General features: G+C 40.4%; 1 protein-coding gene across 7 annotated transcripts in view; it reads left to right on the top strand.

The window, feature by feature from the left end:
- The window catches only part of MYLK (myosin light chain kinase), a 184,857-nt gene that overhangs the window by 117,946 nt on the left and 42,634 nt on the right, over positions 1-24,277 (top strand). For all 7 annotated transcript variants that reach the window (XM_081924640.1, XM_081924641.1, XM_081924638.1 and 4 more), the window contains 2 exons: positions 10,989-11,105; positions 14,517-14,588. In XM_081924640.1, the coding sequence (XP_081780766.1) occupies positions 10,989-11,105; positions 14,517-14,588 (189 nt within the window). The remainder of the gene's footprint in view (positions 1-10,988; positions 11,106-14,516; positions 14,589-24,277) is intronic.

The raw sequence follows: 24,277 nt of genomic DNA, 5'->3' as shown, positions 1-24,277 counted from the left end.
ATGTATATCACTATTTTAGTGCTAACCCTGTAATTGATTCCAGATGTGTTTGTTGCTGGCGTGCTGGGGACAAGGAATAGTCTTATTAAACATGTTTCCGGCAGATCAGCATCTAACAACTTGCAGATGCAAGCTGAATCGTCTTCCGTTCCTGTTTAAGTTATATTTAAATGTGGTTTTAGGATTCTGAAATCCAGTATCTACTTAATGAGTATTTAATTGGAAACTGGTCTATAGCAAGGGGATCATATCAATTTCAGTATCTGAATTCAGGTATGATTCTCCTATTATGTGAAAATTTTTGCATGACTCTTGCTGAGTCGTGGGAACTTTGGGAGGAAAAGAAATGAGTTTGGGGTAGAATTATACTTTAAAACGTGTTCTGGAAATGAAGCCTGGAAAGGAATCCTCTGAAATAAGAGTGTATGTGACTTGACTCTTAGTATGTTCAACATAGATGTTTTAAATAATTTTGATACTAGTTGACAAATACAGTAATAGCATACCAGAATTAAGGAAATGCTTTATTGAACAGAACATCCTGTTTTCGTACTGTTTTTAGGGTCAGTGGTGACACAAAAGTTCTCTAGTCCAATTCTCTGCATAAGAGTTAGGAATGCTTAGCGCAAAGGATTCTAACAATTTATCTCACACTGTGTATATGCTGATTTTTCACAGAGGGAGGGAGGGAGATTGATATGGCAATTGCCACAGATACCTAGAACATGCAGAGTGGATTTAACCAATCAAAATTGTTCAGGTGCCCAAGTCACAAAGCACCATTACAGGTTAATGTTTTAAATTGGAACTATCCTGAGGCCTCAATTCACCTGAACTTCATAAGGGCTTGGTCCTGCAACCACCGTTTTTAATGCAATTGTTAATCACTGGAACAAGTTGGGTTGTGGGGAGTAGGAAAATTGGTACACATTTAAAACAACAGCAGTAATAAAGTTGAGTTTCTGAGGAGATGCACAGTGCCTTTTCCTCACAATAGCTAAGGTCAGTCAGGCTTTAAATTTGGGCCCTCTTTCTGTGGGGCGTCATCCTCCCCATTGCCATAGCTGCTGCTGCTGCTACTTGTTTGTCAGGTAGAAGGTTGGTGATTGAACAAGCAGGTAGCAGCTACTCTTCATGTTAACTTGGTGCTTTGCAATCGTAAGATCCCAGGTTCCATCTCTAGGATCTCTAAGAAAGATGGACCAGTGGTCTACCTCCACATTCCTGTGTCTGTGTTTGCCATTGCTATTGCTCCTGAGCTGCTCATACCAAAGAGTGTGGGTGCAAGGAAAACAGGTGGTAACAGGAAGGAACAGGAGCAACATAGCTGCTGTTTTCTAGAGGTGGGCCCTCTAGTGGGCTATATGGCTGGGAAGATGCCCAACCAAACTGTCCCTGGATGGTAGCTGCACATCGGTTGGGATGCAGAGTGAAAGAATGCAGGCTTTGCCCTGGAATTAATCAAGAGAATTATATCTTTGCAGTTCTGCACAGGCCTTGGCAAAACAACTGTGTTGTCATGTTGTGTGACGGAATAACGAGGAATGCTATGTATTACTGAATTTGATGAGACCCAATTTTGATGTTCTGGCAAGAAGTGATGTGTTTCTCCTCCTTGCTGAACTGCTGTTGTGCTACACTTAGGCAAAAGAAGCCAGAGACATTGCCTAAGTGAACTTGTAGTAAAAAATGGTAGTATTCAATGCTAGTTCTGTGCAAAGTAGACTTATTGAAGCTAATATTCAAGATTCACTTAATTCCATTAAGTCCTACAGTTGACGGAAACCCGAACTCTTCCTTCACTTTACCACATTATTATATTTTGATAGCCACAAATCACCTAAAAGTTTAGTTCTCTGAAAAGTGCAGTAATTTGTCAGAGAAATACAGTGGTGCCTCGCAAGACGAAAATAATTCGTTCCGCAAGTCTCTTCGTCTAGCGGTTTTTTCGTCTTGCGAAGCACGGCCATTAGCGGCTTAGCGCTATTAGCGGCTATTAGCGGCTTAGCGGCTTAGAAAAAGGGGGGGAAGGGGAAAAACTCACAAGAACTCGCAAGACGTTTTCGTTTTGCGAAGCAAGCCCATAGGGAAATTCGTCTTGCGAAGCACCTCAAAAACGGAAAACTCTTTCGTGTAGCGAGTTTTTCGTCTTGCGAGGCATTCGTCTTGGCGGGGCACCACTGTACAACAACCAGGTCATTGTGGAGGTGGTGATAGTTACTCTGCCATAACCATAATGAGCGGAATCCAATTGGTCTTCCTAGTGCAGTTGCTCCAGTGTAAGTTTCTGCTCACAGAAGAAGCAGGGGGGGACTTATTCTTTGATTCCTCCTCTTCCCCTGCTGCTGCATCGCCGCCCCCCCAATTCTTTTCTAGAGGGTTGGGGTATTCTCCAGGAAAGATGTTCAGGGGGTGCTGAGGGAAATGCCAAAAATCCTCTTCCCTCTTCTGTTAGTAGAAACCTCCCACTGAATTAAAAGCCCTTGTGCTTGCCACAAGGGCACTAGTTAGAAACAGACTATTGTAATTTTTATTTATAAATATATATATATTTATCAATAGCAATTAATTCTAACAATAATGTTTTATTTTAAATCTCCTTTTTTAAATCACAGTGTCCCTACATCTCACTGAGATGGTAAATCTGTACCTGGGCTGTGCCACTTCAGGTGCCAATTCGGTCAAACACACATGCATATAGAAAACTAGATATCTGGGAGGCTAAGCTAGAATCCTTACTGTATTTTAGGTTGAAGGAAGAAAAAGTGTATGGAAGAGCTTTCCATCAAGTGAGCCCCTGCAGGCAATCTGTGATGGTACAGCCCAGGCATAGGCTTATCACCTTAGTAAGAACTAGGTGTTAAGCTCAGTGTCCTTGTACCTGAGGGTGCAGTGGTTTGAGAAGAACAATGTATCATTAGACAACTCAGTGCTGATAACTGTTCAGGCCGGTATGTGCATCAAGTTGCCAGGCACTTGTGAAATTGCTTCTTCCATTTGCAGTTGCTTTGCAGTGCTTCCCCCCCCCCCCGCCCCCCTGCTCAGGACAGGCTAATGCTCAGAGTGGGTTAACTGGATGTTACATATGAGCCCAGCTGTGGGTTTGAGATACAGCCTCAGTTCCTGGCAACAGAATGACATGGAAATAATGGTTATAAATAGCAATTTTTTTGTTTATAATTGTATGCTGAATTTTCCAATGTGTAGTTCATAGGTTACTGTCCTAAAGGTAAACATTACATTAGCTATTTTATCTGACTTACAGTGCAAGGTTCAACTCACATCTGATGAGATGGATAATATACATCAGTTAATCCTTAGCCTGATAATTGTATTCATCATAAAATCAAGATGGTGTGTTCCTTTCACTGTGAGTTTATCATGGAGCATCTACGTCAGGCATAGGCAAACTCGGCCCTCCAGATGTTTTGGGACTACAACTTCCATATTCCCTAGTTAACAGGACCAGTGGTCAGAGATGGTGGGAATTGTGGTCCCAAGACATTTGGAGGGCTGAGTTTGCTTATGCCTGATATACGTGGTGAACAGTACAATCTGTCTACATTTTTAAAAATTCTGTTGAAAAATGGCAAAGTTGTCACAGTTATAAATTTTTGGCAATTTATATAGAACCCGTCACTTCTAATGAATGTCATTCTCTGAAATGACAGCTTATAGGGAAAGCAGAGGGTCGTTTTATTTAGAGTTTTGCAGCTACATGGCCACCCATCTTATAGTGGCCTGAGTTTCATTATCCTCTGACATCCAGAATAAACATCCCAAAAGTATGGTTGAATGAAAGCTAATTTGTAACCTAGCACAAATAAAGGCATCTGCATCAGCTAAAAAGTGGGACATCAATATAATTTTATTTCAGAAAGGTGTCAACCTTTCTTCAATCTCTCTGTTTATTCAAAACAAGAGTTATAGCTATTATACTTCACATTCCAAGTTCTTTGTGGTTGAGGAGAGAAATTTGAATCTTTCTGGAGGCATCAAAGGAAAAATGTTCAGCATATTAATTACTTTGTGAAATCTTTTTTGTGGTCACTTTGATTTGTGCTTATTCTTTAGTGCCTTGCTTAGAAAAATAGGGTTGGTGATGCCAATATCACTTATGGAAGCTGCCTTGTTCCTGGTCAGACTACATCTGGCCCAGTATGGTGTCATTTGACTGGCTGTGCAGGGTCTACCCTTAGTGCAGTCAGAAACAATATAATTCTCATCCTTGAGTCTTTTGGCATCTTGCTGATTCAGTGGACCTCACTGGCATACTTTCTTTCATTACAATAGTCTTTTTTGGTATGGCTTTATTGTACTTCTCTTTGGCTCCCCTTTTCACCAGGCTTACATATGTATACATTAGGATAATTTATTTTCACTATGATTTTCCCCATTGAAATGTAATCCTTTCTTTGATCTTTTTTTTTCTTTTTCATCTAACTCTTGCATATCCTACTCTTATTTGTCTGTGAGTTTCACAGTTTAGCTACCCCATGGAGACTAGCAGGCAAATCCTCCTAGAAAGCTGCTTACCCAATAAGCAGGAAAGTTGAATCTGAGTTGCAAAAGTTTGGATCTGTCTATCTATCTGTCTATTGAAAAGTTTGATCTTGTGGTACAGGAGAGAAGAAAAAGCTGGGCCAGGAAAAGGAAAAGCAACTCTGTAATTCTTCAGCCAGCTTAAATCCTTAAACTTTGCTGTAATAGTACAGGAGATGTCAATCTACAGGTAGGAGTGATCAACTGCATCACTGAAAGACCAGCCTTATGTAGCCTTTCCTATTGTATTCTAGCTGAACTACCCTACCTCAGAAGCTTTAAGTTTACCTCTAATTAGGGAAGGTGGGGGTGAGTTTTGATTGTTTACTTTTAAAAGTGCACCTAAATCACACTTCCTGGAACAATTTGAGAATCAAAACACAGTCATCCTTCAACATTTGCACTTTTCTGAATTTTGCAGTGCAGTTGTCCAGCCAACAAAAATGCACTGCAATGCATATAATAGGGTAAAGAGTTCATATATGTATATACACACACATATATACATACACACCCCATTATCCCACAGACCTTGTGGGGGGCCAGACTATTTTTATTTTTTTAAATGAACGAATTCTTGTGCCCCACAAATAACCCAGAGATGCATTTTCAATAAAAGCACACATTCTACTCATGTAAAAACATGCTGATTCCCAACCCATCCGTGGGCCGGATTTAGAAGGCGATTGGGCCGGATACGGCCCCCAGGCCTTAGTTTGCCAACCCATGGTACAGAGAAATCTATACTAAAATGCTGGTGAATTTTGCTGATGAGGACTTCTTTAAAATAATTCACAAACTAATTTGGAAATGTGGAGATTGCAACGCAAGATTGGAAAAAAACAGAAACTGAAGGAAATCAAAATGGGCAGATTCACTCATCCTACCTCTAGTGACAAGGGAATCCTTGCACATGGCAATATATACATCACTCACACACTCTCTTACGCACCCTTTTTATAATGAACTACTGTGATTAATCATAACATAAAGCACATAGTACATCATGATCCAAACACAACTGTAGGCATCACTGTATCCATGCCCACTTCCTTATCCTGGAATTTGGTGAGGTGAAAGGGAAACCTACTTAGTGTTCGTGCCTTGTACAGCTATTGTTTTAGCCAATCTAAGAGCAACTTTTAATAATCTTTGAAGATAATCTCCCTGTTCATCCTCTGCTAAAAAAAAAGGTTGGTGCAGTAGGGAGAAGACTAGTTAATGCTGCTTGGGGTTAACTCACCTTAATGGATTTAATTCTTACAGAGCTATTTTGGAGCTGTCAGTGTATTCTTTGTGCCCAATGTCCTCTGTAGAAAAATATTCTTCAGAATCAGGCTTTAGGCTTGTCGTTGATGCTCTCATCCCAACCTTTCATTTTTTATTTTTCATTGGTTCTAATTAAGACTGCTTTGTAACAGTGGGATTAGTTGGCCAATTAATTGATTACTCCACTAACATATATGGTTAAAGAAATCATAGTTGGCTGAGCAGATGACAGCACAAATTTTAACAGGCAACAATTACACATTAATCTAACCTTAAGTGGCCAACCTAGTGCCTTCCAGGTGTTGTTGGAATACAAATCCCATGACCCCTTGTTGCTGGCCGTGCTGGCTGTGGCTGATGGGAGGTGGAGTCCAATATATGGAGGGTGCCTTGTTGGATCTGTGTATACAGCATAGGTGGACTATAAATGCTACACTCTTGATGGATTGACTTAGTGGAAAGTGCCATAGCTGTCTTATTGAAGATAATGATATTGTTATAGCACTGCTACACATTTTGATATGCAAGTGATTACTTTGAAACATTGGCTGGCTGTTGTGATTGTATACAATTCATTCTAATAATTCTGCTTACATTTATATATGATTTCTTAGCAGGAGAGGTTTCTGTGCGACCTTGGTTTTTTTTTATGTCTTTGATGTTCTCAGTTTTCCTGAGCAGATGTTATTCTCCTTGATCTTAAGTACTTTGGAAATCAGCAGAAGGATAATACACCTGCCCCCAAACCTTAAGTGGGTGGATAGATTTAGGAATACTTCTTGTTGAGAGGCTGCTTTTGGGAATGCTTCCTATGATATAGTACAGGCATCCCCAAACTCGGCCCTCCAGATGTTTTGGGACTACAATTCCAATCATCCCTGACCAGTGGTCCTGTTAGCTAGGGATGATAGGAGTTGTAGTCCCAAAACATCTGGAGGGCTGATGTTTGGGGATGCCTGATATAGTAGAAATGAGTTCATGGAATAAATATAAGCTGTTTCCCCTATAATGATTGCTAGGGTTCAATCTGGAGAACATGCACTTAACCTTTTCCAGATTCACCATTAAGGTAGGAGCTGGGATAGCCATAGTTTCTGCTACTTGTTCATCTCCTGACCTTTCATCTGCCTGTCTCTGGCACTGAGCAAGACTCCATGTTTTCCCTACTGCAGGCAAGAAAGAAAGATGGATGAAAACATCAGTAGAGGAAAAAGAGGAAGCACCTATGGTTACTTCAGTTTCCACCTAACTGTTGCATTTCAAACTCAACATGTTTTATCTGTTGTTGCAATCTGGATCTGGCACCCCTACCAGTAATAAATATACATTTTTCATCATGTGTCCATTATGAAGATTCATCCTCATAACAGAGGGATTCACCCTAGTTCTGGTCTCAGAGTGTACATAAGTTAACACAACGGTATGCAGCTGAACCCTATGTTACATGGTAGAAATTAATGCATGCTACATTTTAACATGTTTCAGCAATAAAGTGTAAACTGGCCCAAAAGCAGTAAAGATGTCTAAGCTGAAATCCACAAAGTTGTTTACTTCTTCACCCCAGACTTAATTGACTTCCAGATTTCAGCATCCTTTTTGGCATCCGCTGCCTTTTAAAAACTGCTCAGGGTACACGAACTGAGTTATTGCAGCTGGAACAGAGGGAAATATGTTTTGCTGACAAAGATAGGAAAGTAAAATATAGGAGCTATCCTTGTTTTGAGGCTCTGCATATTTGTTTTGAAGTTCACTGGCTATCATGCGGCAAGAACCATAAATATTTTGCCAAGTTTGTGCTATTTTGGTTAAACCAAACATCTCCACATAAGCCCCAAACTCCAGGGAGAGTGTCTTAAAGTGTTTAAGCCTCTGAACTCTCCAGACAATTGGCTCCTTCCCACAGTATTGCCATGGATATTCCAACAAGTTTCCAATTATAGGCATTTTGAACACTTTTTTGTGTCTAATACACAAGTGTATCTAACTCTATGCATTGCAGTGCTTTCTTCACATAGACATGTAAACTTTATGACACACAGTTGGCTGACAGCTATATAAACAGTTTGGGGGCGGGGAGAGGTCAACATTTACAGCGATCTTGTTATTTTCCCTCCTGGGATTTCATTTTGTAAGGTGCCAAAAATTCAGAATTCCCAGTGGAAGTCACCAGACAGAGCCTTCCTCAGAACTATGAGAAAAGAATCTCATCTCTGGAGGTCAGTGGAGGCTTTTGTAGAGGAAATACCAAATGCTTCATTGAGAGACATTTGGCCTCCCATCTCAGGGAATGAAGCAGTTGCCTATGTCACAGAAAGCAAAACCCTCTTTGGAAAGTTTCATGTCTCTAGTAAATATATCCGACTTGCTTTTTGTTTGTATATCTAGTTAAGATGAATACTTGTGCATGATTCAAGACAGATTTCAAACACGTGTCCAAAGATAACATTCTACCTCATCATTCTTATATTACATGTGCACTGTGGCGTGCAATCAACACTCTCTTGGCTTCATTAGCCTTTAAAGTTCATAAATTGGCGATAGGTTTGTTGTGAAAAAACGCAGTTGTTCTAGAGCAGGGGGTGAGGAAACTAGGGCCCTACAGAGGTTGTTGGACTCCATCTCCCATCAGCCCCAGCCAGCATGGGACTGTTGGGTTTGAGGAAGGAAGTTGTAGTTGAATGAAAGGTTTTCTATCCCTGCCTTGAAGGTCATGACTTAAGAAGAAGGAGCATAGAGTTTCAGTGCATAGACAAAATGGGATTGGGAATAGGATTGAACCATTATGTGTAAAGCAGAAAGGAGCAATATACCTGTCTCTACCACAGTTTATTGTTCTTCTGGACCTCTGATGTTCTTAAATAAAAACAATCTGAAACAACAGAGTCATTTTAAATAATAAAAATGGCTTCATTCTTAAAATATGAACAGTACAGCCATACAGTTCTGAAATTCACTCTCTACAGAGGTGTGTGTGGCATCTTCATTATATAGTTTTTGTTATATGCTGAAGATGTACCTCTTTACCCTGGCATTTGACACCATACCCAAAATGTCTAAGCTTTTAAAAAGTACATTCTGTTCTATGACTGATTACAGACAGTATTTGTTCAGAGAAGGTAGATGATGGCCTACCGCCACATGTCTTAATTGTTTTGGTTCCACTGTGGTTTCTGTTTGAACATTTTTTTGCCATTGCTGTTCAACTTAAGACAATAGTAGTGCAGAAAATATACATATGGACCCCCAACCTCAGTGAAAGTGGCTGAATGAAGTCACTTTCGATTTCTGTAAAATATGTGTGCACAGAACTTAGGATACATGTCACAAGGGAGACTGGTCTTTGTTTGCAGAAAATGTCTGTAGTTTTTCTGCTAACACTTTGGTTTATGTAAATTAGACTTAGATTACTGTTTTGGTCTCATCAACACTTCTTTGAGTACAGTTCATTTTATTGTGGATTGTAAAATCGCTTGGCAAGGTGGCAGAGAGTATAGCCTTGATTAACCTCCTAAAAACTCATATTAAACATCATAAGCCTGTATGTATCTTATGCTTGAAACATTCAATATATAGGAACTAACATGGTGCTATTAACAAGCAACCTCACCATGTGGCTGGTCTTCAGTTTGATGCAATTATCACTGCTCCGGTGATGTTTGCAACTTCTGGAGTGTTGTTGGGACTGTCAAAGGTATCCCACTAAAGCATCCAACTGGCACAAGGATTTCCACTTGCACAACAGAAAATCCCTACTTTCTCTTCCCCCTCCCTGTGAGACCCTTAAATCTGTGTGACCTTTAAATCTGTCCCCCAACCCCACAGAGCAGATTTGAGGAGGGCATGCACAGAAGTGGGAGAAGGTTGCTTTGCACAAATGTAAAATCTTGTGGTGGTTGGACTCATTAGTTGGATACTGCACACCACACTATTTCTTGATTCGCTAATTATCTCATCAGCCTTCTCCGTGTCTCCTGGTATGTTTGAATCCCAGTTCATGCAACAGTTTTCAAGGTACTGAAGAAGTCGTCACACTGTGATATTCCCACTTCATTTTCTCAATGAATTTTTTGGTGTGTTTTTTTGTTAAAGCACCTTTGGGGGCAAACTTGAAAGGCATCAGGTTTTAACCTGCTTTCTTTGTCTGTTCTGTACAAGTGCCTGTTCCTCTCATGAAAATGAAGTAGCTAAGATTTTGAGAAATAAACACATTGCTGAATATGCGTGACTGTGTTGGAAGGCAAAAATGCCACTAACGATTCCTGCTTCACAACCAGGAGACTAATGTGTCGATGCTCTTGCTGAAGTGGACCAAATCAGAGAGCTAGTGGGACCACATGTTTCAGTGCTCACCCATATTGGGAGGCAATTAGCAAGAATTCTTTTTCATGATATATGAACTTTTTCTGTGTTCACAGAACTTGTAAGGAGAAGCACTAGAATATGTGAATTTCCAGCATAGGAAGCTACCTTAAACTGAGTTAGAGCATTCTGTGTTGCTCAATGTTGTCCCACCACTTTTCTTCAACCTTGGGTCCCCAATTCTTTGCTTACAACTCCTTGACCAATGGCTGGGGATGGTGAGATCTGTAATCCAACATCTGGTGACTTAAGGTTGAAATAACTGGCAGTAGTTTTCCAGAGTTTCAGATGGAAATCTTTTTCAAGCTCTGTCTTGAGATGTTGTGGATTGAATTGGGAACCTTTTTCTTGCATATGCCCTGCCAGAGACCCATGGCCCTTTGCCGCCCTGCATAACAATACATCTGGATGTAGGCTGAGGAAGGAAGAAAATATTTATCTTAAGACCGCTTTGCCTATGAATATAGAATGTACCAAGATAAGTCTTAAGAGATATTCCTCTGTATTATTTCGGTTAGTGTAACACTAAATAAAGTTCTAATGTTAACAGTGCTGTATTTCCATAGGCATATTTCAAAGGACCTACAGAGCTGGGTGGGGGGAGACTTTATTCACTTTTGTCTTTACATATTGCGAATAATTTATTAACTATCAATTTTTTTTCTACAAATTATCTGGTATTCACTACAGTGATTGTGAGGTTTTATTGTTTTATTATCTGAATAATAAATAAAAATTTACCAGAAACAAACAGTGCTGTGCTTTTGTCATAAACAGTACTTGGTGGCCCCTCCTAACCTCTGTTTCCTGCCCATTAGGACCACTGTGCTCACTAACCATTGACAAGGCCTTCCCTGAAGATGAGGGCCAGTACAAATGTATAGCTGAGAATACGGCAGGAAAATCAGAGTGTGCTTGCAACGTGTCGGTGGAAGGTAAGTAGACTTTCCCCTCCTTTTCCCACCTCAATTTCTGCTATCCTCACCCTGCTTAATCTGATTCTGATTTGTTAAACCACAAAAGGTGGCTTTTTCTGCTTCTTTCTCTTCTACAATTCCTTCTATGAAAATGTTACAATTTTTAATATTTAAAACAAACAGTGAATGAGCCACATGGAGCTAAACACTGTGTCCACACCATTGTGTGTCAGCTCCACATTCAGGCTGCCAAAACTGTGCGTCTGACTTGACCTTAAAATCCTCTCTGTATACATTTAAGTTCACCTATGATAGTTTCTGTGGCATTTTGAAACCATATCTAAAAAGCTGCCTTGTAAGCAATGGTGTGTGCTTTTGAGGCAAAATTAAAGAAATAAAACTAATATTTAACTTGCTCTTGTTCTGGTACTTTTATCGCCAAACGGAAACTGTGGTAAAAATTTTACCAAAGATGGTAGCAGAAAGAGCTCCATGCTGTTGTTGTATCTACCACATTGCAGTCAATAGCCTGCGCTAATGCTCACTTTCACTATGCAAACAGACAGGAAAGCAAACAGCAAAGACTTGTCTTGAAGCAAACATGGCTTCCGGGGGTCACTTGAGCTTAAAACAGAACATACGTTCCTCGTACAGTGTTACCTCTGGTTACGAACTTAATTCGTTCCGGAGGTCCGTTCTTAACCTGAAACTGTTCTTAACCTGTGGTTCTAATGGGGCTTCCCGCTGCCGCTGCGCCACTGGAGCACAATTTCTGTTCTCATCCTGAAGCAAAGTTCTTAACCTGAGGTACTACTTCTGGGTTAGCGGAGTCTGTAACCTGAAGTGTTTGTAACCCGAGGTGTTTGTAACCTGAGGTACCACTGTAAAATGATATGTGGGCAAACCCAGATTCTCTAAGCCTTTTATTTATTCACTTCATTACTCTTATTACATTTTGGTCCCACCCTTTGTTCATGTTGCTCAGGGCAGTATATTTGGCCATTTCCCCCGCCTCCCCCTTTATTCTCATAACAACCTTATGGTTAGGTATAGAGAGATTATATGACGGGCCCAGTGAGCTTCATGGCTGAATGAGGATTTGGGCCTTTGCCTCCACAATCCTTATCTTACACTTTAACTGCTGTGACTGCCATTGGCCTAATCCAGCAGGCTCTTCTTATGTTATTAAGACAGAATTGATTCTCTGATTCATAGGCTTGGAGTTGCTTCACTCAAAATTTCATCTGTTGTCTTATCATAAATTCTGGCAGTCCCTTCTTTTTTGTTATGGGACACTGAGCAGTTATGTGCTGAATTCCAAGGCATTGGTGGTATGTCACTTGTTGGTGTGCGGTTAAACATCAGGGGAATTAAGTACTTCTGGGTTTGCTCTACTGTGTTCTCTTGCCGAGACTTGTCTCCCTATTATGTAGCCGTTCAGCCATTTGCAGATAATTGCTAAGGAGGTGAAATATTGGCAAAGGGCATTAGACAAGATCCTGGCTGTTGCAAAATGGGCTACCAAATCCTTAAAGGCCAAATAAGGCAGCTCCTTCAGCTACTTAAACACCCTTCTTTGAATGTGTATTTTACATCAGCTGTCTAAAGAAACTTGAGAAAGGCAATAAAGTCTGCTCACAGTGATACCAGGATAGTGCCTGGGTCACTTTTATTTTTCCATTTTCTTCAGTTTATTAAAAGGCCATTGGGTTGTTGTGAAGACTTCCTGGAAGTACCGTATTTTTTGCTCTATAAGACTCACTTTTTCCCTCCTAAAAAGTAAGGGGAAATGTGTGTGCGTCTTATGGAGCGAATGCAGGCTGCACAGCCATCCCAGAAGCCAGAACAACAAGAGGGATTGCTGCTTTCACTGCGCAGCGGTCCCTCTTGCTGTTCTGGCTTCTGAGATTCAGAGTATTTTTTTTCTTGTTTTCCTCCTCCAAAAACTAGGTGCGTCTTGTGGTCTGGTGCATTTTATAGAGCGAAAAATACGGTATCTAGGACATCATTCATCTTCACAAAGGCAAGGATCTCTGCATTTCTGTATCTAACCAATATTATGAAATTTTGCAGGTAGCAGAAGTTCTACCTTACTCATTACAGTTGCTTCCTTGTTGTGATATTCTCCCTGGGTCCAACTTTTCTATAATATTCAATTTACTGAGTTCAGAGATTAACAAAAGTTAATACTTACTATAACAGCATTTTTGCTTTGGATTTGCTAATCTGGTATAACATCCTACTGCTTTTGGAGGAAGGGGATGGTATATTTTTAAAAAGAAGAAATGGCAGCAATATATATTGAAAATTAAGCCCCATCAGTTCTGTTCTGCTGGTACTATGATCAATATAAGGAAGAGAATATTTGCTGTGTGGCTGAAGACTTCACAGGTTGGACAGGAAGGATGGAATGGATGTGAATGATTTTTGCTAGATGCATATTGTCTTGCAAACAGAATAAATCAAAGTTTGCATATATTTTAAAATCATTACATTCTGCTTTTCTTCTAAGGAATTCAATGTATGTAGCAAACTGTCTCATACCATTAGTCCATCTAGTTCAGTATTGTCTGCATTGAATGGCAGTGGCTCTTTCAGAGAAACATGCTTTTTGTAAGACTTGTTTGCCTGGTTACTTGGAGTTGCTGTTTATGCACTAGAGGCAACCAGGGAGGTGACCATTTACAAGCTTACAAATGTGTGTGATTCCTATAGGAGGTTTACCAGTCAAACACACATGCTTTTCTATAATATGTTGTCTTAACGTGGTGCACATTTTGTTTGCCCCATTGCTGTTCCTGGTTAAGAAGTTTTTTAAATGATACAAAAGCTTACAGATTTTGTTTACCAACTGAGCGTACATTCCATGCACAGTAATATCTCTTTCAGACTATATTTAACTTTCTGGAAACACTACTGTCTGTTCCCAGGCTTGGTTTCTATCTTTATTGTAACAGCCTGCTACCTAGCCTTGCTATATTTTTGAACTGAGATTTGATTAATCTTTCAACTTCAGCATAGTGATCTTATTTTATCCCTTCACTCTAAACCCTCTTTGGTCGATCCCTGTGTTTTTAAAACAGGGAACCCTCTAGTTGGGGCTTAATCAGAGTAACTTCAGTAAAAAGTTGCATCCTACTAAATTGTTAAGATTAGCCATTGATGTTTAATGGAGTTTTGAGCAGAACATCTTTTGGGCAGCAGATACAGCTATTTTTATTCAGAATGTAGCCTTTCCAAACCACTGTGTGCAATTAAGTCTTGTTTAAACATCACAAAACCTAACAATTTCCATCTGTTTTCCACCTCAATCAGAATCAAATTAAAAGAATGAGAGGTCTGTTTTTCTTGCAATCATTGCTCTTTAGTTCTAAATGCTTGTTGTTGTTTTAATTGTTAACTGTCCTTTTTCTTTCCCTCTGCTTATAGAGTCTTCAAAGCCAACTGAAAAGAAGAGCAAAAAGCCAAAGAGTTCACTCTCTCCTATGCTTGCAACAGAGAGTAAGTTGTTCTGCTTTGTTTCCTTTCGGCTGAGTTTGAACAGGTACTTTAGAAAGTAGCTGGTTCCAAAGATGATTGTCTTTATTGTGACTGAAGCTAGGGGCCTACAGAAAGAGGGCAGCAGCATCAATAATGAAAATCTGGTCCTCCATTTACATATTTGTATGGGTGGTTGATGTCACCTCCTGCAGTGATCATGATAAGCCTTCTGCCTAGGTGAATCTTCTTGATACCATGTTTGTATGATACACAAGCAGCAAATTTCCCAATTTCTGCATTATATAAACTCATTGTTATGGAGCCACATGAGCAGAAATTTTAGGCGTACTTGGGTCATCATGAGGGTGGTATTCCTCATACAGTGCATACAAAAGTATCTTAAGTAATAAAAGCCAAGAGGTGGAAAAATGGTTTTAATAAAGGCGTACCAATCCAAATCCTTGTGTATTTAGAACTGATTTTTTTTAATGGAATTGCTTTGTAGTTGGTGAATGCAAAAGCAGTTCATTGTTCATACTGGATACGTTGTCTCCAAAACTGGCTCAGGTGTTTTGCTTTAAAGATATATATAAAACCCATCCCTAAATTTTGGCATTGTTTCCCCCTTTTCTTCTCCATATTGTCAGATATCCACAAACTGTCTTGTATACCCTTGCTTTTTGGAACATCTGAGTATTATATTTATGGTGTAGTGGTTAAGAGCGGTAGTCTCGTAATCTGGGGAACCAGGTTCGCGCCTCCGCTCCTCCACATGCAGCTGCTGGGTGACCTTGGGCTAGTCACACTTCTTTGAAGTCTCTCAGCCCCACTCACCTCACAGAGTGTTTGTTGTGGGGGAGGAAGGGAAAAGAGAATGTTAGCCGCTTTGAGACTCCTGAAGGGGAGTGAAAGGCGGGATATCAAATCCAAGCTACTACTACTACTACTACTACTACTACTACTACTACTACTCTTCTTCTTCTTCTTCTTCTTCTTCTTCTTCTTCTTCTTCTTCTTCTTCTTCTTCTTCTTCTTCTTCTTCTTCTATATTTCACCTTTCCTCCAAGGGACTCAAGGTGACCTACAAGCTCCTCCTCTGCTCTATTTTTATCCTCACAACAACCCTTTGAGGCTGGCTAGGCTGAGAGATAATCACTGGCTCAAGGTCATCCAATAACCTTCATTGCTAAGTAAAGTTTTTAACACCTGATCTCCCAGCACTCTAACCACTATACCACACTGGCTCTTTCAGCATGTGAATAGGTCTACTTTGCCCTCTTTTAGGGTAGTTATTTGTAGGTTTCATCTTAAAGGAGTAGCAGGCTGATCATTCACAACTTTTGGTGGTGAACAGAATACTTCCTCCTTCCTGTTAATGATGGCTGAAGCCCTAGGATTGTTGCTGGGAATCAGAGTTAAAAACTTAAGTTGGTATGAATCAGTCAAAGGGGATGTATTTTAGTTGGAATAACAAGACTAAATCAAACTCTTGAAACAACTCCAGATTCCATGGCTGTGTAAACAAGACCTCTATAGCAACATTCTTTTACCAAATCCAGTTAAGATCAAGGGAAGAGTTTTTATTCAATTTAACATCAAAGGGAAAATAGTAACATTATACCTATGTCTGAATAATGGAGAGAGAAATCACTGTTAGCTACTGCATATATTCTTAATTCTTGGTGCTATGACTACAACTGCTGCTGTTGAAGGTCTTGTCTCTCCCGCCACCCATTATTTTATTTGAGATTATAACAGAAAGACAGTTAAAGTTCTCTTAGACATCTTGCATTTTGTTAAGAATGGCTGTCCTCTTAGTCACTATTTCGCTGTGTAATTGTCAGACTCTGCTGAGAATGAGCAGGGGGTACAAAGAAAGCTGTCATCCTTCGGCTCCTCAGAAGGAAAAGGGGAATCTCCTAAAATGATTATTAAATTAACAATGTCCCTCTATTCTGATGTCACAAAATGAAGAAATATAATATCGGTAAATGAATGACTCACAAATTCATTCGTGTAAGCCGTAGCCACTTAGATGCTGCCATGTTATATAAAGGTTACCTTTTGCTAGAAAGTGCAGTATAATGCTCAGATGTGGCCGGATTATTATAATCAAGAATGCACAATGTAGAGAAAGGTAGTCTTGACATTTGTAGATTTGAATGCTCCATGGGTAGCCAGTAATCTAGTCAGGAGAATCAGTGGTGCTTGGTGCACATTTGATACTGAAATAATTGAATTTCACCATTCAAAAGTAAATCCCACCTTTTCCCCATTGCTGCCTCCTCTACCCCACCCCAATCTAGTCTCTAAGGTGGTATTTTTTCAGAATCATCCAAAGAATCTGGAATCCTTTTTCACACAGACAACAGAGCAGCTTAGTGTAGGAATGGTGTTTGTCAGGAGAGGACTTTACAAAATCCCCTCACAGGTTCAGCGAATGCAGGATAGGAACAATGTAGTCATGCCTGCTGGACAGCCCCTCCATTTCTGAGGCACCTGCTGGCCATGACCCCTGGCAGCCCAAGCATTTGGCATTGGTGAGAAAAGGGCCATACATATATATATCTCCTTCACCTGTTCATGAACTCTGGCTAGTCAGGGTTCCCAAATAGAACATATAAACTATATATGTACAGTTTATATGCTATATGCAGTGATGGCTGGTGCCTCTTGGGACTCTTAGGGCAGAAATCTGAGATGTCAGTAGTAGGTGGAGCCAGAGCCAATGCTAAGCAGAGCCAACGAATTCTAGTTTTGTCCCCATCCTTCCTGTTGGGCCACCCCATGGAATGGTTGTAAGAAAGAAAGCAGGCATGTGGGGGCTGGCTGAGGGCAGACTGAGGTTGGTGGGGCAGTGCCCTAATGGATCAGACTTCACTGCTTATATGCGTATTTGGGCCGCTTTCTCACTAAAGCCACAAGTATAGCTATCTAAGTCAATCTTGCATCACTAAGGGGTTGAGTCCTTCAGAAGTTCTAGTTACCATCCATGGAAATTAAAATATAGGGACAATGTTAGAGCATAGACTCATAGAATCTTAGAGCTGGAAGGGACCCAAGGATCATCTAGTCCAACCCCCCACAATGTAGCTATTAATCTTGTAATTAAATTAATCTTGATGTAAATTATTGCTACTCAAGCCTACTTTTTGTCATTTTGTTCTACTCTTATGGTGTTTGTGTTGGCTTTGTGATGACTAATGGGAAGAACTGTTCTAAGTAAAAACGGCCAGGGTAACCAATTTTATGGGTGTTCATATTTGAACTGAAATAAACAGTATTAAATTGTTACTCTTTAGGCTTATATGTGATGAAGAATTTCACACTGAGATGGATTCAATAATGTTTATGCCATCTCACTACTAAAAACTCAGAAGTTATGTCTTCCTTTGATTGGTATAAACATAAAACCTCATTTTGCAGCCTGTTTTCTCCATATTTTTTCATACAGTCCCATGTTCTTGTATGAAAGGTTCTTTATGATTCTCTCAGCAAAAACCAGATAAAGGCAGTAAAGGTTTATTCAAACATTAATATTCAGAATAGAGCTGAGCAGGTATAAGGCACTAGGAGAGCAAAGGTGTTTTATATGTCTCCCTCAGCCACACTCTGCTTCTGAATCACTGCACTACAGCAAGTTTAAGAGAAAATAACCCTTAAGGCTCCAAGTAACTGTGTAGTCTTCCCTACCCCAACCTGGTGTCCTCTTGATGTTTTAGACTACAACTTCCATCAGCCCCAACTACCATGGCCAATTGTTAAGGATGATGGGAGTTGTGTTACAAAACATTATTATTATTAACAGTAATAATAAAATTTTGAATTGCCTTTTACATATGATTCAAGCTGATTTACAAACACTATAAAAAAGCTGCAACTGTTTTTTTTTAAGTAAGAAAACAATTGAAGATAGGTTTTAAAATAATACAAAATGAACACCTTGGCAAAGACCTTTTCATTTCACTGTCAAAACTGTCTTCAATTTCCAGGAAGTGCAGGCAGTGGGTGCCTGCTGCCATATCTCAACAGGGACAGCCGCCCTGCTGTGAGTTACTACAGAGTGGGCTTCTGGAGAATGCCAGTTTGGAAAATGCTGGTGTTGTGTGAACTAGCCTGCAGGATGCCACTCAGGGGAGCTTTCAAGTCTTGGAAGTGAGCAGGACTGCTACACAGTCCTCAAACTTGTATAACCTGTCCTCAGGAAGATGGGCTGTACAAATGTTTAGGCAGTTCCCTTTTATATAATTTCTGTAAGTCCTCTAATCTCCAGCCCAGCCCATAGGACTCTTAAGCAGATGCAGGGATAACATGGAGAAGTTATCAGTGACATAAGCTTACTGTGGGAGAGAGCTTACAGCAACTAAACAAACTGTGCCTCAGATTTATCTCAGTTTTGTAAGGGTGACTTTCTAGACTTTGCTGATCTAGACTTACTCGTGATCAGGGAGTAAGCCAGGGGCAGGCAACCTAAGGCCCAGGGGCCGGATGCTGCCCAATCGCCTTCTCAATCTGGCCCATGGACAGTCCAGGAATCAGCGTGTTTTTACATGAGTAGAATGTGTGCTTTTATTTAAAATGTATCTCTGGGTTATTTGTGGGGCATAGGAATTCTTTCATCCCCCCCCCTAATATATATATATATATATATATATATATATATATATATATATATATATATATATATATGCAGGTTTTGGTGTCCTCGGGTGTCTTCCCGTGTAAAAGTTGGGGTGTCTAGGCGACGTTTCGACGAGGTCTCACTCGTCATCTTCAGGCTGGTGCTTTCGGCTTCTTGTTACTGGAACAGAGCAGGATCTCAGTGTTTGAGTTCCTATAAATACTGTTGAGGGGGTGTGGTGTATAGCCTCCAATGTTCTGGAAGCCGAAAGCACCAGCCTGAAGATGACGAGTGAGACCTCGTCGAAACGTCGCCTAGACACCCCAACTTTTACACGGGAAGACACCCGAGGACACCAAAACCTGCATATATATATATATATATATATATATATATATATATATATATATATATATAGTCCGGCCCACCACATGATCTGAGGGATGGTGGATCAGCCCCCTGCTGAAAAACGTTGCTGACCCCTGGAGTAAGCAAAGGATCCCTGAGCAATATGCCATCTATAGCCCAAAGACTGCATAGTTCCCTGAAGTCTTATTTAAAAAAACAGTCTTTTGGGATTTTTGTCCATCTCTGAGTGAGTAATGATTAGGCTAGTTTGCAGAATTTGTGAGCACCTTGACCTGGACTCAGAAATGAACTGGCAACCAGTACAGCTGTTTTCAAACATGAGTTACATGAGATCTAAATGGAACTTTAGCCAGTAATCTGACCATTGCCTTTTGGACCAACTGAAGTTTCTGAGTTGCCTTCAAGGGCATATTGCAGTGACTCAGTCTGGAAGTTACTAGAGCATAGAGTACTATGGCCAAGTCATTTCTGTCCAAAAGGGGGAGTAGCTGGCAAACAAATCATAAATGGGAAAAGGTACTCCTAGTCACCAAGCCCACCTTAGCCTCTAGAAGCACGGATGAGTCTAGGAACACCCCCAAGGTATGGACCTACTCCATCCAAGGGAGCACAACTCCATCCAGGACAGACTACCTTCTGGACATGAGGACTTGGAACACATAACAGCTATGTCTTTTCAGAATTTATCCTCAATTTATTGGTTCATCATGGCCTCCCAGCAGCTGTCTAACTCCTCAATTGTGTCTCCCAATTCATTTTATGGCATATATATTTTTAAAAAACCTTAAAATCTTAAGTCCCAGAGGATGCACTCCCCTTTTTGTGTTCATTGGGGGGGAAATTATCCCAACTGTTTAAAACAGTTCACTGTGTAATGTTATTTCTTTTTTCTGTCTGTCTTCCAGCAATCAAAAGAACAGTGCTTGGGGGTATCTCATATCCTTAAGTTAATAAATCTTCATGCTGACTACTGCATAAAATCTGTCCGATTTTATTTCAAACAAAAGTATTGGCTAGGTTATTCTGTGCTCCTGCAGAGAGTTGTTAATATACATCACCACTGACACTGTCCAGAACAAAACCTAGGGAAATCTCCATTGTTATTTCTTAGACCTGATATCCTGGCTAGTGCTGGACTGAATAATTCAAGCTAGCAAGTCTCTGTACTTTCGGTGCGTAGGGCAAATGCAGGATTAATCTTTGGGTGGGCTTGAAATAGTGACCTTGGGCCAGTCACTGTCTCTTAGCTCAACCTACCTCACAGGATTGTTGTGGGGATTAAATGAGGAGGGGAACCATGTAAGCCACCTTGAGCTCCATGAAGAAAAAGGAGTGATATAAATGAAATCAATCAATCAATAGAAGAGCTTTTTTGTGTGTGTTTTTAATGGGGGGCGACTTTGGGACAGGCTTAATTAGTGCATTAGCTTCCCTCTGCAGCTCAGTGATATTTCCTGTGAAACTTGAGAGAGAATCCACTATAGGACTGCATGCCAAACACTGTCAAAGGAGAGACCATCAGGTTGCTAAGGTGTATCCAACCAGCTTCTTCAAGCAGCAGCAAAGCTTTTATTTAAAAACAAAAAAACAGCCAATTAATCAATAAAGGTAAACCTGCCCGATCCAAATATCCTTTTGTGTTGCCTGCCCTCCAAACTTGCTGATATCTCCTCCCCACTTTCAAGAGGAGAAATGGTGAAACTGGTAGTGGGGTAGAGCTTGAGTCCCAGCAATGTTCCATTGTTCTTGAATTATTAGACAGATGTTTGCAGTGCCAGTGTACAAGGATGTCATCAGTGTAAACATGTCAAACGTTCCTCATCATTTTCACGAGCTCCACAGTGGAAAATATATATAAAGCACTTACTTTAACTGGGTGGGATTAGCTCTCAGTAGCCAGAATGATCAAAGCCCTATTCTGTTGCTTGCCCTTCAGAAACAAAGCAAAATCTTGCCCAGGTGGAGGAATGGAGTTTATAGGTGCCATTTTAGGCAAATGTCTTTGGATGGCTCACATGCAACCCGATCACAAAAATGTTTTGATTTAATTTCCATTTCCTATTTCTTAGGGATAGAACCAGCAGTTCTTCCAAGCTCCAATTATAAAAGCATTAAACATGTCTGCTGCCATAGTTGATAGCCAACATGCTGCCTCTGACCACTTCCTATTGTGGACAGGGCTTAGAGGTGTGTGCCCAATCACTTTTTATTAATGGAGTCTTCAGCACAGCATCACCACTTTCTCCCAGAGTTCTAGAACCTGCGGCTTCCCACACTTGCCTTTTCCCAGCTCAGTATCAGTATGTTTAAGAGGATAGCAGCAAAAGTTCCATCGTTGCTCTTCCTTTTTAATTCCATTAGCCTGCAACTTTATACTCTGTAATAAGATAATAGTTGCTATAAAAACGTAGAAATAAAGTAACAGCTTCAAGTAGGACCACCACCACCCCTCGCATAAAAACAAAATGCCACTGTGTTCAAGCTCCTAGACATTTAAAACAAGTTTTCCATGTTTGAAAAGTCATTGGAGTGGAATGGTAGTATTGTCGTTGTAACTTCTGAGAATGAGCATGTGCAACATGAGGAAATAAACAGTTTTAAGGCTGAGATCTTGCTTTCTAGGCCCTGCACTTATTGTGACAATTTGCGCTTCTTGGTAATTATGTAGATAGTGACAGGCAAATTACACTGCAGAGAACTGTAAGGCAGAAATGGAGTTTGTTGTCACATTTGTCCCAGAGAACAAAATATAGAGAGCTTCTGAAATTTCCACTATTCAGAGAGCTTCTGAAATTTCCACTTTGAATAAGATTTCTCACAGACCCAGGAAAAATCAGAGAAGTGATTTAAACAGAATATGGTTTTAATAAACAACTTCGGTATCAACAGGTACTTAAAGTGAGACCTATCATGACCAGTTCTTTTGTTTGGGGGGGTGGGGGATGAACCTGAGTTGGAACTGCTCCAGATTCTGGTATGTTGGAACTGCTAAAAGAAACATGGAACAGACTTCTATCTAAACTGTATCCAATGCTGCACAGAACTCGGGCAAATCAATAGTGTGAGAACTCGTTTTACAAATAATCTTCAAAGTGGGAAAAATAACATTTCTCAAGTGTTGGTCCCGCTGTCTGAATTAGTTCTACAGTGGTTTGTGCATTTTATTTTCTTATGGGTTAGATAATTGATGGGAGACTTCTGGCCTGTGGGCCAAATTAGGCCCACTGGCTTCCTAGTTTGACCCAAAGAACACGTATGATGTCAGGCAGAAAAGTGCACACCAAGCTCATTCATGGTCATTCATTCCCTTCTGCTGGGGAAATGGTGTGCTCTTTGAATTACACTAGAAAGGCAGGATCTCTTTTGAACTCAAGCTGGGGCTTCAAAGGAGGAAAGGAAAGCTGAGAGCACACTTAGAATGTGTTCCAGCTTCTTGCTTTGAAGTAGAATCATTTGATGCCATGTGATTGACAGGTGGGCCACCCCACCCACCTGTCAAAGCAGCCTATAGAGGGTGGGGGAGTTTTAGATCTGCCTTGCCAGTTAGATTAAACTCCTGGATTAAACCTGAAGATCTCAGTGACACTTGGAAGTTGATAAAATAGAAAATATTTCCTCTTACCCACCATGTTTTGCATCATAACTGAACCAGGTTGCTTTTTCTCAAATAAAAAATATTGTGATTGGACTTCCTATCTAGTTTCAGGGGGGGTATACAGGAAAGTTTCTGTAATGGGCTTCTTTCTTTCTTTCTTTCTTTCTTTCTTTCTTTCTTTCTTTCTTTCTTTCTTTCCTTCCTTCCTTCCTTCCTTCCTTCCTTCCTTCCTTCCTTCCTTCCTTCCTTCCTTCTGATAAACAGCACCTGGTCTAGAATTCCTTGAGGCTATTTTCATTGTGAGATGAGCATCAGTGTGGCAAACACCACATTTTCAGGCATTTTGAACATATGCCTGGCTTATTTGGTTACTTGAAACAAAGAAAAAGGGTCAAACACTGGTGAGATAGTGGGGATGGTAGCACAACAACATCTGGAGCACCAGGGGTTTTCCATCCTTGCTCTAAACCAGTAAGGAAAATGTTCTGGTTGAGCATGCCATTCCTCCTTGGCAAGTATTTAAGTTTATGCCAGGTATGTTACTTGAATCTCCGCCAGCTTATTATGCTTTATAGTTTATGCCATCCTGACAAGCTGTGACTGAGTTAATGCTGGCATAGAGCAGGATTTTCCATGAGGACTTTGTTTACATTGCATTCTGCATAGTTATCTGAGGACAGGCAGAAGAGAAGGGTGGTTGTTATTGATCACCACATATAGAAGTTGATCATGACATATTATCTCTGTATTACACAACCCACATGGCACAGTGAAAATTGCCTTTTATTTCCCCCACTCCTGAAATGTTCTTTTCTTGTCTGTAAATGTACAAACTATGCTGAATTGCCCATGTCCTCTCAGTGAAGGTCAGCCCAGAGATCCTTCTAAAATGTGTTGTGGTTTTCTTTCAGCAGCAGGCATTCCTCAAACATGGTTAACCCATTTTAATCAGATTAGATGTTTTGCTTTGCATCTAGTTCTTTATATAGGCAGGAATTGCTTCATACAATCTTATTTCCCTTTTCTTTCCATTCTGTTGCTGCACTCTTAATTTGGGCCTAAATTTCCACTTAGAATTATCAGTGCATGCACTTGGTATCTTCTCCCCAACCAATACCCCCCTCT

This window comes from Podarcis melisellensis (genome assembly GCF_964234715.1).
Source record: "Podarcis melisellensis genome assembly, chromosome: 1".
Classification (NCBI taxonomy): domain Eukaryota; kingdom Metazoa; phylum Chordata; class Lepidosauria; order Squamata; family Lacertidae; genus Podarcis; species Podarcis melisellensis.
The sequence above is the reverse complement of the archived record's forward strand: the minus strand, read 5'-3'. Positions and strand labels throughout refer to the sequence as shown.